Source organism: Esox lucius, chromosome 16 (genome assembly GCF_011004845.1).
Source record: "Esox lucius isolate fEsoLuc1 chromosome 16, fEsoLuc1.pri, whole genome shotgun sequence".
NCBI classification, from domain to species: domain Eukaryota; kingdom Metazoa; phylum Chordata; class Actinopteri; order Esociformes; family Esocidae; genus Esox; species Esox lucius.
This window is the reverse complement of record NC_047584.1, coordinates 26,390,965-26,407,405: the sequence shown is the minus strand read 5'-3', so window position 1 is coordinate 26,407,405 and position 16,441 is coordinate 26,390,965. Positions and strand designations below refer to the sequence as shown.

Genomic DNA, 16,441 nt, shown 5'->3' with positions numbered 1-16,441 from the left:
CTGTGATATTGCTTCCATCATAATAATCACAAATGATCAATAGATGATGGTTCAAAACAGCAGAACTGCTAATATAATACAAATTAACAATTTGGATACTATGATATTCATCCATTTTACACCTGGCTCCTACCACAATTACAACCAGTGTTATCAGGGGTCATATCCTGTGCTGGCAGCCAGATGCTCCTGTAATGTGTCTTAGCATGGGCCATGTTAGCGGGCACAATGCTGCTCCTTGCTGGGGAATTGGGGAAAAGACACCTCAATGACAGTATCAGTGATGCTTATAGAAGACACTTCATTCGTAGTGTCGATTCTGCTGTTAATTGCAAAATTACTTTACGTTGTATACTGTGTACTGAAGACTTCACATTGTGAAAACAATGCATTATATCTGAAACTACATGTGCAACGTTGAGAGAGTTGTTGATATATGCTTCTGGAATATTTTCTATGTTGTACTTGTTACACATGTTACATACAAGCTATATATTGATTCAGTCAGTTAAATAAAATATTTAGTCAAAACATCGATTTAACATCCTCTTGAGAAACTTTTGCTTGCTAGAGGGTAGATGCAACTAAATAACACTGCATGCTTGCTAAGACTCCTGCTGGTTGGACAGACCTGGGAGGCCATCTGGGCCAGCAGTCCTGCGTGGGTTAATACAGTGGGTTTGAATGGTACTCACATTGTCAATGGAGCACTTGAGCCTTCTGTCCAAAGGTATTTACCTTGTCTGGGACTTTTCCCTTGTCTGCAATCCTCCGAATTACCATCTGAAGTCATTGCCTGTCTGACTTACTGGGTTGTGAATAATTTGTTCTTGAATTGACCTTTCGCCCTATTCTTTTGCAAAGGTCATGGCTGGCATGGTTGTACTCAGTTTTGTCTCCTATTGCCCTTCGGTATGTTTACCTGCTCTTAGCTAAAGTGTATATACTCGTGGGCCATTTTTGCAGATACAGTAAAATGGGGGGGGGGGGGTGTATTGTAAGAAATAAAATGCTGGGAAAGATGGGCAAGTCTGTGGAATCAAAGGAATCAGGTTGGTCAGTTTTCCTCATTACTTAACGATGGTGATTATTCTTGGTACTTTTAATCTAGAAATGTAGCCGAAAACATAACAAGCAACAAAATGTTTTACACAGCCGCCTGGCTGGTTATTTCTATAATTTTGCAATCTGATGAGCAATGGCATTTCAGTGCCAAAAGCTTAATGGTAAATCTTAACCAGTATTTATTGGTGGTCGTTACTGTGATTAGATCAGTGACATGCATCTAAAGGATGGTGTTTCTATGCCTTACAGGCACAGCGTCCTTCCAGAACACAGCCACAATTCATGAATCACCATCTGGGCTGTTCATGATTCACTTTGGCCTTAACCTCAATGAGACATGGCAGAGAAGCTGAAACCCTCTGATTAAACCATAGTATCTGGATTAAAGAACTAAATTAGTTCTTACTGACAGGCTTACAACGGTCTCCATCTAGTGGGGAAAGTTAGACTGGCAGCCATTACTGCCAAGTTGCCCATTATCAGTGAGAATCTAACTAAGCATCTACTGGAATTTCAGCTATCAAGATAAAAAAATGAAATGTCTATCCATTTATTTAATCTAATTCAAGTAATTAATGTAGATAACTAGAAGAAACAGCCCATATAGTACCTAAGATCAGGCCTTTGGTATAAATACAACTATGAATGAGGTTCTCAGCACAGACCATTTACAGTTAAGGATACTAAACATTGTCAATGACTCTTTCAAATGAAAAGAGAAAACCAGCAAACAGAGTGGTTGAAAAGGGGCACGGCAGCCATGTTTATTGTCATCAGTCAGTGGGTGCTGGGATCACAGGACTCTGTACAGGCTGGTTCTTTCTGTACAGGATGGTAACCAGGACAGCCACACAGAGCAGGCCCAACACCAAAGCTACTCCCACCATGGCTATGGACTCTGAAGAGACACCTATAACAAAATACTGGATTTAATGGTTCTAGAACTGACCTGGCTGTGACGAAAAAGTTGCAAAAGAGATGCACACAATGAAGTAAAGCTGAAATGTGGTGGCATAGTTACCTGTGCTGGACTGCTCATCTGGCAACATATGAAAGCTTTGTGCTTGAGCCTGTACTTCATGTTCTTGAGCATGCACTTCCTGTTGTCCTTTCACATATGTTTCCTGAATGAAGATTGGCCCAAACATAGCATCCACCTCCCACTCCAAATCTGGAGAGAATAACCACATACAGTAGCTGTCCAGGGTCAGGCAAATGAAGAGGTGCATAGTTCTGCTTTGTTACAACCAAACACAATCTCTATATTCAGTGAAAGATCATTGTATGTCACTAAAGAGACCTTGAAAGTAATCACAAAGGATTGGAGTCAGAAGGAAGTGGAAATGTAACTGACAGCATGTAGAGTCTGGGTTTTGAACTCTGGATATCAAAGCCAGTTCCACTTAATTTTCTTCATTAAAATGTCTAATCACAGACTGATTTAAACCTATGAAGAGGCCCTCACAGGTACCAGCAGGACAGGTCACATCTGAGTCACCAGGCGAAATTCTGATTAATTAAACTTGAGAAACTGTGGGATATTTGAGTGTCAGATGCATTTGTGGAACTGAAGGTTGATCTTTTAAATGTGGGATGTTAACACCTGTAATTGGCAGACTCCTCCCCTTCCTCTGACTACAGGAAGTCTCACAGCAGCCACACACCACATCATTCCCATCAGCTCCCACCCACCTGGAGAAGAGCAGAGAGGTGACCACAATATTAGCAGGATGAGCCCCTAATAATGCATATAGAAGAGAAACCCATACATACTTATTAGTTCCTGAAGCAAACGAGCAGGCCTTGTGCTCAGTGTCCAGAGGAGCTGTTGCTACAGTGGCCTTCAGAAGACAGGAGATATACATCTGTGGGAGAGACTTTGGTTAACCAGTGGAATCTGAACTGGTTTAATCCTAATGTGTGCACAGCACAGCATTGCCATGTGACATGTAAAATAAATACATTAGCCAGTTCCAACAGCTGGTCAGCACAATAGTATGAGTTCTGAGGTAAGATCGTTTTAGCCTTGAGAAACTAGGCATAGGCTGTCATTGTGACGACAGGCCCAAACCTGATTAGTTACACCCTTTAGTCCATCAGGCATTGACTTTAATCAGCCAACTTCCTCCCTTGCTGTTCCCTAGCAGACAGAATAACTCACCTCAGAGCTGGTCTGCTGCTGGAGGCGGAAGGCTTCCAGCTGGAGGTGCAGTGTCTCTGGCTGGGTCCGGTCCAGGAAGTGAGAGCTGGAGCCCGTTTGCAGGGCATCAATTAAACACCTGGAGGGAAAGGTGCGAGTTATCACATCCTGGTCACCCAACGGTTAAACAATCACACATCAAGAATGAGTGGAAAGCAAAGCCAACAAGGTCTCACATGAAGGAACAGGTTAATTCGTGAACATAATTTGAAGACCTGGCAATAACATTTCGATGAATTTTATATTGGCCTTACCCGTGATTTCGGATGAAGTCATATCTCAAGGCAGAATTGGTGTCAGGGACCAGGGTGGCCACACAGCTGTCCACAAACACACGCATGGGGACATGGTGATACTGTTGTACGGACACCGCCACATTAATCATGTCTCCCAGAAAGTACACCTTGGACGCCCTCTCGTACATCCAGTTATCTGGGACACACAGGAAACAACTACCGTATCAAAACCACATGGAACACGCGCGGAGACGGAGCGTGAGGTGCGCTTGTTTCCATGGTTACGCACCAGTCATGAGCACAAGGGAGAAGGAGAGGGACTCCTCCGATGTTTTGGTGGCAGAGTATGGGAGCCATGTAGGCTTCAGCGCATCGCTGCTCACATTATGTCTCCTGGGGTAGGCACAAAGGTTAGGGGGTCACATTTGCACTGAAGAGCAAACGCCACAGGGGACCAGCATGAGAAACCACGATAACTAACGTAAGCGTCGATATGTGTTGTTCTAAGAGCAGCCGCTTAACGGCTCGAATGTGACAATGGACAGCCACACTCACCTCAGATAGCGGCACTCAATGTGGACAGTGGCACTGTTGGTCCTGACAATGGAACTGGCACCTTCCGGTGTTGGCGTATAGAGCAGAGTGAAGGCATAGACGAGGTTGTCCTCAGTCATCTTACACACACACACACACACACACACACACACACACACACACACACAGTTAACCAGTCATTCATGTTCTAACATTTACATGGAAGTCATACAGTAAATGTTGAAGCATGACATCACAAGCAACTCAGGACATCTCACCGTCAGCACACTTCCACAGGTGTGCAGCTCCGACTCAAACAGAAGGACTTGGGCGGAGAGGTCCAGTCCCACTGAGAGACACCCTCCAAGGGAGATGTCCTCCGCCTTCACCAGCTGACCAGTCCCAAACAGGTCCAGTTTAACTTCCACCTGGACGACGTCCTCCCCACAGCGGGCTCCCACACTCTTGATGTGCTCCAGAGGGGTAATCACCTTCACCACAGGCTGTTGAGCAGGAGGCTGGGTTGTGACCGGGCTCTTGGACAGGGCCTGGGGAAGCTTTTGGATCCTGGCTGGAAAGGGAATTGGGTTTTGAACTGGCACCACAGGATTAGGTCTTGCCTGTGAGGCAACCTTATAGTTGAAGGAGGCAGTTGGTCTGTAGATTGACAGCCCTCTCAATGACCCTTCACACAGCCAGGCCAAACCCAGAAGTGAAATTAAATGTAGACATTTTCTCTGTAGCTGTCCCATGATTCTATGATTCATCACTGTGTCAGCAACCACAATAATGCAATCTTGACTAAGAGCATATTTTATAGTCCTTTAGGTCCTGTCCCTGACTCCTCCCGGTTTCTCATTCAATGAATGGCCTACAGGCCTGGGTTATTACATACACCTGTCAGCATTAATTGAACACACTGATTGGCCCTGTTCCAAAATTCCAATCCCCCAAATTTTCTTTACAAAACAAAAGTTTTGCATTTTTGCAAGTCTTGTTTTAATGTACACTTCATGACATTAACTATGGTGTTAATGAGTGCTTTCTTGGCTTTAGAAATGAAAGAGTTCATTACGCTTTGTATGTAATACTAAACACAAACCCATGCCAACAGCGCCAGTTCTAGGCATAAACAACATGAGGTCACTCAGGGCCACTGACTGCTAGGGGGCCTCTGAGCGCTAAGGAGCCACCAATAGGGGAGAGGGGGCCCCAAACCAAATTTTGCTTTGGATCCCCAAAAGGCTACAGCCGGCTCTGCATGCCAGGAGAATTTCCACAAAATGTACTGTAATGCAACACAATCACCACAAGATGGAAGCAGTACCTCCCCATTACACTCCCTGAGCGTCAGTGATTCAGTCTGAATGTGTTCTCGAGTGTGTGGTATATTGTGTGGTCTGGTCCCTCATTAGACTGTATGGTCTAGGTTTTATGCGGGGTGGAGATGTTTCTGTTGAGCTGTTGTCAACGGCTGAAGCCCAAACGAGTCCTAGACCCAACACCTCCATCACAACACGTTGTAAGACCAACAAGAAACATCCACAAGAAAAATGTACCATCACACAAATTTAGCATGAAGAAAATAACTCATACACCTTTGGTGAAGTGTAAAACCTTCCAAGGTGCAAAACACAATACACAAAAGTCAGAAACCAGCATGGAACATGGATCTTCACATTGGACGGCTACAGTCTTGCCATATCCTGTTGTAGTCCGTACATATAAGACAGAGAATGATTGTAAAAGTCGACTCTGCTGAAGGCAGATCTATTCTGATGCCACGAGAAAGGAGAGAGAATGTGACCAACTTTACCTGAGTGTGTATCACTCATGTAACAGTTGTTTCTTAGGTACATCCATGAGTGTTAGTGTGTGTGTGTAGGATATGTGTCGGCCGATGTTTGCCTTAACTCCCATTTTGTGTTGGTCAGGCTACGGTGGGACTACGGAGAGGCCACTGCCTGCCTGGCGAGTGATGATTGGTTTAACTTGAGTTCATCACAATAGAGCATGGGCCAAGCTGTTTTCACGTTGAGCGTATCATAGTGTGCATGTGTGAATAGCAGCTTCAGGGAGAGGGATTTGAACAGTTGGCATGAAATTGCAAAGGATGGTGTAGGCCAATACTCTTTACAATTCTGCCAAGTTTTTAAGCCTTACCATCTCAAGGGAATTTGCTGTTTAGTTTTTCCAGATTTCAGCACTTCACCCACTGTGCCAATATCAAGGCAAATTATATATTTCCTGATATTTCCCCATAATTAGCTTCCTCTCTACTCATTAGCCCACTTTCCAAAACATCCAAAGTTTCAAAATTCATCAATCACAATATTTTGATGTTGATACAAGCATTTATACTTCAGTTTTCTCAGACTTTCAAAAATGGTTGTACGTTTTAAATCTTTGGTACCGTGTGTCCTGTAACCCCCTTCACAACCTGCTTCACAGTCTCTGGCCCCTGAAACACTCCTGACAGCACATATTGTTGTTGTAGCCCTAGACGTACAAACCCAGTTCAACTTCACAAGTTAAATCAGGTGTTTGTCCAGGGGTCACAAGAGTTATTTTTACTTTTGTCAAGGAACCAAGTGATCTGTCCTGAATAAACAGTGGGCAGTGTGAGTTATGGAACGCTGTCAGCATGACATCACATAATGCCACACCACACCCACCAAACAAAAGCAAACGCACCTCAAAGTCTGTTCAAGTATTTTGTGGAAATACGTTGTTCAGAACTATCTGTTGCACAACATAGCAAATGTATAAGTGAGCTGAACGCACATCTGATATCTTTGTAGACACCTACCATGGGCTACAATTAGCTTGATTGCTCATTGACGTGTGAGAGGGTGTGTTTGGCTAACAGAGCAGGATAAAAGCAGTAGTCTCAGGCTTGTGTAAGTATGAGCTAGTTTTGGGATATTTTAAAGCTTGAATGTGTCATTTACAGTAGATTGTGCCCAACAGACTTGATCATGGGTAAGTGAGGCTATAAGTGTGAGATTATTGTCATAGTCAAATTGCTTCTGAGTTATTTGTAGTGATGGGCAGCTCAAGTTTTGATTCCTTTCAGACTTGCATCAAAACTGTTCATTGCTTGATGCTTTTAAACAGTGCACCTTAATGATGTCTTCCTGTTAGCATGTGTGTGTGTGTGTGTGTGTGTGTGTGTGTGTGTGTGTGTGTGTGTGTGTGTGTGTGTGTGTGTGTGTGTGTGTGTGTGTGTGTGTGTGTGTGTGTGTGTGTGTGTGTGTGTGTGTGTGTGTGTGTGTGTGTGTGTGTGTGTGTGTGTGTGTGTGTGTGTGTGTGTGTGTGTGTGTGTGTGTGTGTGTGTGTGTGTGTGTGTGTGTGTGTGTGTGTGTGTGTGTGTGTGTGTGTGTGTGTGTGTGTGTGTGTGTGTGTGTGTGTGTGTGTGTGTGTGTGTGTGTGTGTGTGTGTGTGTGTGTGTGTGTGTGTGTGTGTGTGTGTGTGTGTGTGTGTGTGTGTGTGTGTGTGTGTGTGTGTGTGTGTGTGTGTGTGTGTGTGTGTGTGTGTGTGTGTGTGTGTGTGTGTGTGTGTGTGTGTGTGTGTGTGTGTGTGTGTGTGTGTGTGTGTGTGTGTGTGTGTGTGTGTGTGTGTGTGTGTGTGTGTGTGTGTGTGTGTGTGTGTGTGTGTGTGTGTGTGTGTGTGTGTGTGTGTGTGTGTGTGTGTGTGTGTGTGTGTGTGTGTGTGTGTGTGTGTGTGTGTGTGTGTGTGTGTGTGTGTGTGTGTGTGTGTGTGTGTGTGTGTGTGTGTGTGTGTGTGTGTGTGTGTGTGTGTGTGTGTGTGTGTGTGTGTGTGTGTGTGTGTGTGTGTGTGTGTGTGTGTGTGTGTGTGTGTGTGTGTGTGTGTGTGGCTGTGGCTTACAGATAGTGTCTGAATTTAAGTTTCTGATGCTAAACTAGAATGCAGGGTTTGCGTCCAATGTTCTTGACTTTTGAGGGCACCTTTCTTGTAACTGCATCCATTATGTTCTGGATGGAGACAGAAGTTGCATATGATGTCCTATAGAAAACAACTTAAGCAGTACAGTATTGCTGGAAATGAAGATGACCTGTTATTGACCGTTTGAAATTAGTCTTGGCAAAATTGTCAATCGGTAGATATTTGAAAACTGAAGTCTGTTGTAGCTCCAGTTTCAATTGTGCCCACAGTTATTTGGGCAACTACCTTTACATGGGTTTTTATAATGTTGGCTGAGTAATCGAACTTCATGATTGTGTCTTCATTCAAGCAGATTTTAAAGGATTGACTTGTATTGTGTTTCAGCCATGAAGAAGGTACTGATTGTATACGCCCACCAGAGTGCTGGGTCGTTTACTGCTGCAGCCAAAGATGCGGCTGTGGAGGTCCTGATGGCTCAGGGGTGTCAGGTGGAGGTGTCTGACCTCTACGCCATGAAGTTTAACCCTTCTGCTACGGCTGATGACATCACTGGAGAGGTGAAGGATGCTGAGCACTTCCATTATGGAGAGGAGACCATGCTGGCATGGAAGGAGGGACGGCTCTCTGCTGACCTCACTGAGGAACAACGCAAACTCTCTGCTGCAGATGTTGTCTTATTCCAGGTGAGGTATCCTGGATTATTGGACCTCAGACCATATCATCCACTGATGCCTTTCTAAATGTACGCTAACCTGTTTCATTGGAATATTAGTTCCCCATGTACTGGTTCACTGTTCCTGCCATTATGAAGGGCTGGATTGACCGGGTTCTCACAATGGGCTTTGCCTACACCTCAGAACAGAGGTACAGTCAAGGTATCTTCAAGGTAAGGGGTCCTTATGCCATATGGCTGTGTTCATGGTTCTAGGTTCTGAAGGGCTGTCAGTCTTTACACATGAATCTTCCTCCTTTAGGAGAAGAAAGCCATGTTGTCTTTCACTACTGGATCCCCTGAGTCCATGTTCAGTTCCAATGGCATCAACGGAGACATAAACATCACCTTGTGGCCACTGCAGGTGATGTTTGGAGAAGGAACCGCTACTATTGACTGGGCGTTCATTGAAGCATTACTAAGACTAAATTGGATGTACTTGCTGAACTGTAATTCTGATCCCTTGTAGAATGGTATCCTGCACTACTGTGGCTTCCAGGTTCTGGCTCCACAGATCTTCTGGGCTCCTCATCACATCTCTCCTGAGGCTCGTTCTACCATGCTGGAGGCATGGCGCACACGACTACAAGGGCTTCTGGGAGAGATGCCGCTCTCCTTCACCCCCTCAGACAGCTTTGATTGTGAGCGTGGCTTCCAGCTCAAAGAGGTTATTGAGGAGAAGCACAAGTCTGAAGACGTTGGCCTGACAGTTGGCACTCACCTGGGCAAACGCATCCCTCCCAACAGCCAGATCAAATCTGGGGTGTAGAAACACTAACCAACTATTGTGCTCTTCCATATGTGCTGTCTGGTTGCTGTGCAGCTTTAAGAAATAAACAATGGTGTTGACGTGTCAAATGCGCTTCCCTTATGACCAGTTTCACATGTCTAGAGGAGTACTTCAACTCACTGTGGGGTCTTCTGGTTTTTGTACTTGCTAAAATGACACTTTCAGGAATTTTACCTGGATATGGTCTGACTTGGAATGAAAGGGGGCAACCAAATCCTGTTCCCAGGCCTGGAATAATGTGTAGAATTTGGCCTCTGCCAGTTAATTGCTAGCTCAATCTGTGTAATTGTAACTAAAGAAATATCCCCCATCCTGTACTATTTCAGACTCCCATGTATGCTGCTTGATCTACTTCATGCACCCCTTTGTTTTGACTTGCACATATCAATAGTTGGACATGTCACATTGTTCATAACACCCCCTGGCTATTGCAAGTGTAAAGGTAGCCCCAAACTAACTATATTGAAGCTCTGGGGAGTGCATGTTTCCCATGATTGACACTGCAGTTCTGCATTGTATGTCTCATGAATTCTGGTATAAATTCCAACAAATTATGTACTTGAAGATGGGTTGAGTGTTTTATCCTGTAATGACAAGCCCTAAATAACCTGTACACATGGAGGACTAAGGGCAGAGGGTTTGGGATGTCGCTGTTGTTTCAAGCCCAACCATGCTACATCCACCAAATGCAAGCCAACTATCTCCAATTCTGTTGAACTCACATCTGTGGAGAAATATGTTCAGTACAAAGTTTTTCATCCTTAATGTTGAAGTGAACTGAAAATTGATGAGCACCACCCTCACACTCTGGTGCTTGCATTTGAAATTTCAGCCCAATCTTATCGAGGTAGAAGGGCTGAGACTTGCGTGGATGTAACAATACCATGTGATTGATGACATCGAAAAGCTTTAGTTGATCACAGTCGTTTTGTAAAATGCTGGCTTCAACGGTTGTCCGATTCCTGAGGCTTTCAAATACAGACCTCTTTGGGTCACCTTATTTAATAATTCAGGTAATAAAAATTTCAACATTTTCACTCCAGCGATGGCGCAACCCAGTAGCATCGTAGGTTTAATCAGTAACAGTGGTGTGATATCGAATCCAAAATGTGTATCTCAAACTTTCAAAGGAAGCTGTTTATTGTTCTTCAAATAATTGATTTCATTTAGTGAATCATATCACATTCTTCCCTTTATAATCCAAAACTACAACAGATACACAGTTTCAAGAAACTAGCTTGAAAGGCAAGAACAATGGGGTACATGACGCCAAACCACTGCGCCACGAAATCTTGTCAGATGTTATGAAATAATATCCAGGTGTAACCACTGTGCAGTGAGTTCAAAAGCCTAGAGAATTAACAGATTTTCAACCCAATCTTAAAAAAAAATGAAAATGCTTCAGGAAGGCTTGATTTCCCATCACTAGGCTAATGAAAATACCTCTGATGTATTCTAGAACACCTACCATTGGTTGAGGGTAATCCCAAGTGATTACCTTAACTGCTGATTAACAGGCACCTGTGTAAGAGGGTGTGTTTGGGATAACAGAGCAGGATAAAAGCTGTAGCCTCAGACTGTTACATAAAGTATTTTTATTTTTTCCCCTCTTTTCCTCTCTAAGTTACACTGAACATCTCACTGAAAGCAGACAGAGCCCCACATATTGGACCATGGGTGAGTGTGACTCTAAATTACTATTGTTTGTAACAGTCTTTGTTCTTGGGAGTTATGATTTTGGTACTGTTTGTGACACTTATAGCTTCTTTGTTTGCTGACCAGCTACAATATCTTGAATGTTAATTGTTGATGATTTTTTTTCTTCTCATAACTAAGTTGTATATGTGGTTTCAGCCATGAAGAAGGTACTGATTGTATACGCCCACCAGAGTGCTGGGTCGTTTAACGCTGCAGCCAAAGAGGCAGCTGTTGAGGTCCTGACGGCTCAGGGGTGTCAGGTGGAGGTGTCTGACCTTTACGCCATGAAGTTTAACCCTTCTGCTACGGCTGATGACATCACTGGAGAGGTGAAGGATGCTGAGCACTTCCATTATGGAGAGGAGACCATGCTGGCATGGAAGGAGGGACGGCTCTCTGCTGTCCTCACTGAGGAACAACGCAAACTCTCTGCTGCAGATGTTGTCATATTCCAGGTGAGGTATCCTGGATTATTAGACCTCAGACAACATCATCCACTGATGCCTTTCTAAATGTACACTAACCTGTTTTATTGGAATGTTAGTTCCCCATGTACTGGTTCACTGTTCCTGCCATTATGAAGGGCTGGATTGACCGGGTTCTCACAATGGGCTTTGCCTACACCTCAGAACAGAGGTACAGTCAAGGTATCTTCAAGGTAAGGGGTCCTTATGCCATATGGCTGTGTTCATGCGTCTAGGTTCTGAAGTGCTGTCAGTCTTTACACATGAATCTTCCTTCTCCAGGAGAAGAAAGCCATGCTGTCTTTCACTACTGGATCCTCTGAGTCCATGTTCAGTTCTAATGGCATCAACGGAGACATAAACATCACCTTGTGGCCTCTGCAGGTGATGTTTGGAGAATGAACCACTAGTATCGACTGGGGTTTTATTGAAGCATTACTAAGGCTAAATTGGATCTACTTGCTGAACTGTAATTCTGTTCCCTTGTAGAATGGTATCCTGCACTACTGTGGCTTCCAGGTTCTGGCTCCACAGATCTTCTGGGCACCTCATCACATCTCTTCTGAGGCTTGTTCTACCATGCTGGAGGCCTGGCGCACACGACTACAAGGGCTTCTGGGAGAGATGCCGCTCTCCTTCACCCCCTCAGACAGCTTTGATTGTGAGCGGGGCTTCCAGCTCAAAGATGTTATTGAGGAGAAGCACAAGTCTGAAGACTTTGGCCTGACTGTTGGCACTCACCTGGGCAAACGCATCCCACCCAACAGCCAGATCAAATCTGGGGTGTAGAAACACTAATCGACTGTTCTGCTTTTCTGTATTTGCTGTCTGGTTGCTGTGCAGCTTTAAGAAATAAACATTACTGTTAACGTGTATGATGTACTCTTCCCTTACCACCTGTTTCACAAGTCTAAAAGACTACTTATACACTCAGATTTTCAGGCTTTTGATTATTGTACTTGATTAAAGAAGAATGACAGTTCTTCACTGGAATGATAGGGGAAACAAAAATCCTTTTACCGGCTACTTCTATCCAAGTTTGAAGATGGTCTAGAACAATGTGCCTTTTGCTAAGGAGCATTTAGCTCAATCTGTATATTCCAAAACACAATCTCCCAATCCACCTACCCTGGACTGTTATTTCTGCCTGTATGCTACTTGTTTTACTTCATGGGCCCTTATGTTCTGTGGAAATGGCAACAAAAGTGCATTTAAGCTATTTAGTCACCAGAGGTGTGCTTACTTGGCAATGGGGTATGGTTGAAGTTCAATCTACCTGGCACAGACAACATTGAGGTCCATGTTGGCAAGAGGTCTGCTGTTGCAATTGTTTCTACCCCGCTACTGTAGGCCAATATAGTGCATTAATGTGTTTTTGAAATTGAAGTGAAACTCAAAGGAATTAAGTCTAAATTTGGCCATTTGTATTGTATGCCGGGCTTCAATCAATATTGAGAGTAGTGAATTCTAAATAAATCCTGCATGTTGAAAGTGTGCAAGTATATTCACTGACTTAAGATGACCTCAGTAGTTGGACCTGGTGTGTCTTGGGGCTCCAATATAATTGTATCCTTCTAATATTGAGCCAAGAGTCATGGTGTTTGTACTTATTTGGATATTTTTCCATTCAATCTCCATCAGATTTTAAGTCTTCCCAGTGAGACTCCATTTGTAGCCACGCCTCGCAATATTATTTGCTAAAAGATGACAAAAATGTTGAGTCTTTCCCCCAAGGCCACCTTTGATTGTTGCTTTAGGCTCATATACAGTGTGCCCGATAGCCTGGGGACAGGGTTAATTACTAATTGGAAGGGGTTGCTAGTGAGTCAGAGTAGCCCCTACACATGGAGAAAAGAGAGGTAGGGGTTTGGATTTAGCAATTGTTTCTAGCCAAACCCTGCTACCCTCTCCAAACAGAAGGAATCATGCCTCAGATCTTTAGTAATTGTGGAGAAATATCTTGTTCAATACAAACCTTGTATTCAACATGAATGTTTAAACAAAACTGAAAATACATCTGATTAAGCCTGGTCTAGGACTAAAAATGAAGTTCAATATAAAAACTCCATTGAGCTTGTTTTTTTTAGTCGTACTGTAGACTTGGTTTAATCTATGTCTATGAAACCGGCCCCTGCTGTAATTTGGCACACCTACCATTGGTAGAGGGTAATCCCAAGTGATTATCTTAATTGCTGATTAACAGGCACCTGTGTGAGAGGGTGTGTTTGGGCTAACAGGGCAGGATAAAAGCAGCAGTCTCAGGCTGTTTTTTAGTATGAAGTAGTTTGTAAGTTATTTTGTGTTTCTGTGTGTTGTTAGACAGCCCTGCAGACCTAACCATGGGTGAGTGTGGTTGTAATTGGATGTTGCTTTTAATGGTCTTCAATGCATGGATTTGTTTGGTACCGTTTGTAGTGATGGGAGGAACATAGCTAGCCTGAACTTTGATCCGATTGAGATGGATGAATTGAAAGATTCACTGCTTCAAAATGCTTGAAACACTGCATGTTGGTGACATCAGCTGGTCAAATATGTATAATACACTCAAGCAACCATTACTAACCATTTGACACTTATAACTTTGCTATGTACTTAATGCAGTGATTCAGGTGTGACAGCAGGGAGAGAGCTAAAACATGCAGGGCAGGGGGGTGCCCAGGAACAGGGTTGAGAAATACTGACCTAATAGCTTGAATTTGAGGATTGTTCAAAATGTCTGTCTCGTAACTATGTCGTGTATTCTGTTTCAGCCATGAAGAAGGTACTGATTGTGTACGCCCACCAGAGTGCTGGGTCGTTTACCGCCGCAGCCAAAGATGCGACTGTTGAGGTCCTGAAGGCTCAGGGGTGTCAGGTGGAGGTGTCTGACCTCTACGCCATGAAGTTTAACCCTTCTGCTACGGCTGATGACATCACTGGAGAGGTGAAGGATGCTGAGCACTTCCATTATGGAGAGGAGACCATGCTGGCATGGAAGGAGGGACGGCTCTCTGCTGACCTCACTGAGGAACAACGCAAACTCTCTGCTGCAGATGTTGTCATATTCCAGGTGAGGTATCCTGGATTATTGGACCTCAGACAGTATCATCCACTGATGCCTTTCTAAATGTAAGCTAACCTGTTTTATTGGAATGTTAGTTCCCCATGTACTGGTTCACTGTTCCTGCCATTATGAAGGGCTGGATTGACCGGGTTCTCACAATGGGCTTTGCCTACACCTCAGAACAGAGGTACAGTCAAGGTATCTTCAAGGTAAGGGGTCCTTATGCCATATGGCTGTGTTCATGCGTCTAGGTTCTGAAGGGCTGTCAGTCTTTACACATGAATCTTCCTTCTCCAGGAGAAGAAAGCCATGCTGTCTTTCACTACTGGATCCCCTGAGTCCATGTTCAGTTCCAATGGCATCAACGGAGACATAAACATCACCATGTGGCCACTGCAGGTGATGTTTGGAGAAGGAACTGCTAGTATGGACTGGGCTTTCATTGAAGCATTACTAAGACAAAAATGTCTGTACTTAGTGTAATGTAATTCTGTTCCCTTGTAGAATGGTATCCTGCACTACTGTGGCTTCCAGGTTCTGGCTCCACAGATCTTCTGGGCTCCTCATCACATCTCTTCTGAGGCTCGTTCTACCATGCTGGAGGCCTGGCGCACACGACTACAAGGGCTTCTCGGAGAGATGCCTCTCTCCTTCACCCCCTCAGACAGCTTTGATTGTGAGCGGGGCTTCCAGCTCAAAGAGGTTATTGAGGAGAAGCACAAGTCTGAAGACTTTGGCCTGACAGTTGGCACCCACCTGGGCAAACGCATCCCACCCAACAGCCAGATCAAATCTGGGGTGTAGAAATGTTAACAGACTGTTCTGCTTTTCTGTATGTGCTGTCTGGTTGCTGTGCTGCTTTAAGAAATAAACATTACTGTTAATGTATGATGTGCTCTTCCCTTACCACCTGTTTCACAAGTCTAGAAGACTACTTAAGCACTCTATGGGGTCTTCATGATTTTGGTTGTTTTATGTTTTTGCCAATCATTCAGGGATGCTTTACTTGTGTAAGGTCTGAATTGGAATGACTGGGAAAAATAAATCCTGTTCCCAGGTAGTTCCCCCTGCATTTGCAAAAGGCCTGATACAATGTGTAGAGTTTGCCCGTGACCAATTATCTGCTAGCTCAATCTGCATAATGCAGCAACCAATCCTGTACTGCTTCAGTTCTCCCTGTATGCTGTTGGTTTTACTTCATGCACCCTTCTGGGGCTTGTTTACAGTACAGTTTTCCGAGACCTGGAGAATACTTGAGGCTAGATTTGTGTTGGTGTGCATATTTTAATAGCTTGAAACGTCACATTCCCAGGTAGTGTGCCACACATTTAATACCCCCTCCCAGCTTTTGCAAGAGTAAAGAATTTGGTCATATTGGAGTGCACATTTCCCATGGTCAACAGCTGCAGTTCTGCACTGTAGGCATCAAACATGCAGGAGTAAATTCCAACACTTGATATTATGTAAAGTAAGATGGATCTAGCTTTTCTGTCTTGTGTAATAAGCACTAACTAGCCTGTATATGTTGAGGGGAAGTGGTTTTTGGATGTAGCAACTGTTTCAAGCCCAACCAGGCTATATCCACCAAATACAAGCAAACTATTGTGAACTCATTGAATTTGTGGAGAAATGTTCAGTGCAATTTTTTTCAACATAAGTGTTTAAGTGAACTGAAAATTGATGACAAGCACAACCCTGACACTCCGGGGCTTGCTTCTAATTTTCGTTCCAATCTGATTGAAGTAGAAGGGCTGAGACTTGCATGGGTGTAAAAATACCATGTGATTGATGAC

At 43.9% G+C, this 16,441-nt stretch overlaps 3 protein-coding genes across 4 annotated transcripts; 2 read left to right on the top strand and 1 right to left on the bottom strand.

The window, feature by feature from the left end:
• Nucleotides 1-1,796: 1,796 nt before the first annotated feature.
• LOC105030596 (zona pellucida sperm-binding protein 3) lies at nucleotides 1,797-4,834 on the bottom strand. Its single transcript, XM_010904553.3, has 9 exons — nucleotides 4,314-4,834; nucleotides 4,057-4,175; nucleotides 3,791-3,894; nucleotides 3,520-3,697; nucleotides 3,227-3,344; nucleotides 2,839-2,930; nucleotides 2,669-2,757; nucleotides 2,087-2,236; nucleotides 1,797-1,975 (listed from the first exon to the last, which is right to left on the bottom strand). Exons 1-9 carry the CDS (start codon nucleotides 4,800-4,802, stop codon nucleotides 1,839-1,841), a joined length of 1,476 nt encoding a protein of 491 aa, XP_010902855.2. The 5' UTR covers nucleotides 4,803-4,834; the 3' UTR covers nucleotides 1,797-1,838.
• A 2,106-nt stretch (nucleotides 4,835-6,940) lies between these two features.
• LOC105030604 (NAD(P)H dehydrogenase [quinone] 1) lies at nucleotides 6,941-9,511 on the top strand. Its single transcript, XM_029113593.2, has 5 exons — nucleotides 6,941-7,017; nucleotides 8,326-8,624; nucleotides 8,714-8,827; nucleotides 8,916-9,017; nucleotides 9,123-9,511. Exons 1-5 carry the CDS (start codon nucleotides 7,014-7,016, stop codon nucleotides 9,420-9,422), a joined length of 819 nt encoding a protein of 272 aa, XP_028969426.2. The 5' UTR covers nucleotides 6,941-7,013; the 3' UTR covers nucleotides 9,423-9,511.
• A 1,590-nt stretch (nucleotides 9,512-11,101) lies between these two features.
• LOC114828797 (NAD(P)H dehydrogenase [quinone] 1-like) lies at nucleotides 11,102-15,536 on the top strand. 2 transcript variants are annotated; one of them, XM_034297670.1, is made up of 5 exons: nucleotides 11,102-11,120; nucleotides 14,356-14,654; nucleotides 14,744-14,857; nucleotides 14,946-15,047; nucleotides 15,153-15,536. In XM_034297670.1, exons 1-5 carry the CDS (start codon nucleotides 11,117-11,119, stop codon nucleotides 15,450-15,452), a joined length of 819 nt encoding a protein of 272 aa, XP_034153561.1. In that variant the 5' UTR covers nucleotides 11,102-11,116; the 3' UTR covers nucleotides 15,453-15,536. The 2 variants fall into 2 exon arrangements, with proteins under 2 accessions (XP_034153561.1, XP_028969505.2); XM_029113672.2 differs by lacking the exon at nucleotides 11,102-11,120 and adding an exon at nucleotides 13,864-13,948.
• Nucleotides 15,537-16,441: the final 905 nt, after the last annotated feature.

What these genes read in the sequence shown, in the direction of transcription:
- LOC105030596 (XM_010904553.3), bottom strand. Translation starts at nt 4,802, where the DNA reads ATGAATCATAGAATCATGGGACAGCTACAGAGAAAATGTCTACATTTA. An exon ending in GACTTCATCCGAAATCACGG is followed by an intron (nt 3,345 to 3,519) that starts GTAAGGCCAATA and finishes CTTTCCCTCCAG; the next exon opens with GTGTTTAATTGATGCCCTGC. An exon ending in TTTGCTTCAGGAACTAATAA is followed by an intron (nt 2,758 to 2,838) that starts GTATGTATGGGT and finishes GCTCTTCTCCAG; the next exon opens with GTGGGTGGGAGCTGATGGGA.
- LOC105030604 (XM_029113593.2), top strand. An exon ending in CAGATGTTGTCTTATTCCAG is followed by an intron (nt 8,625 to 8,713) that starts GTGAGGTATCCT and finishes TTGGAATATTAG; the next exon opens with TTCCCCATGTACTGGTTCAC. An exon ending in ACAGTCAAGGTATCTTCAAG is followed by an intron (nt 8,828 to 8,915) that starts GTAAGGGGTCCT and finishes TTCCTCCTTTAG; the next exon opens with GAGAAGAAAGCCATGTTGTC.
- LOC114828797 (XM_034297670.1), top strand. An exon ending in CAGATGTTGTCATATTCCAG is followed by an intron (nt 14,655 to 14,743) that starts GTGAGGTATCCT and finishes TTGGAATGTTAG; the next exon opens with TTCCCCATGTACTGGTTCAC. An exon ending in TCACCATGTGGCCACTGCAG is followed by an intron (nt 15,048 to 15,152) that starts GTGATGTTTGGA and finishes GTTCCCTTGTAG; the next exon opens with AATGGTATCCTGCACTACTG.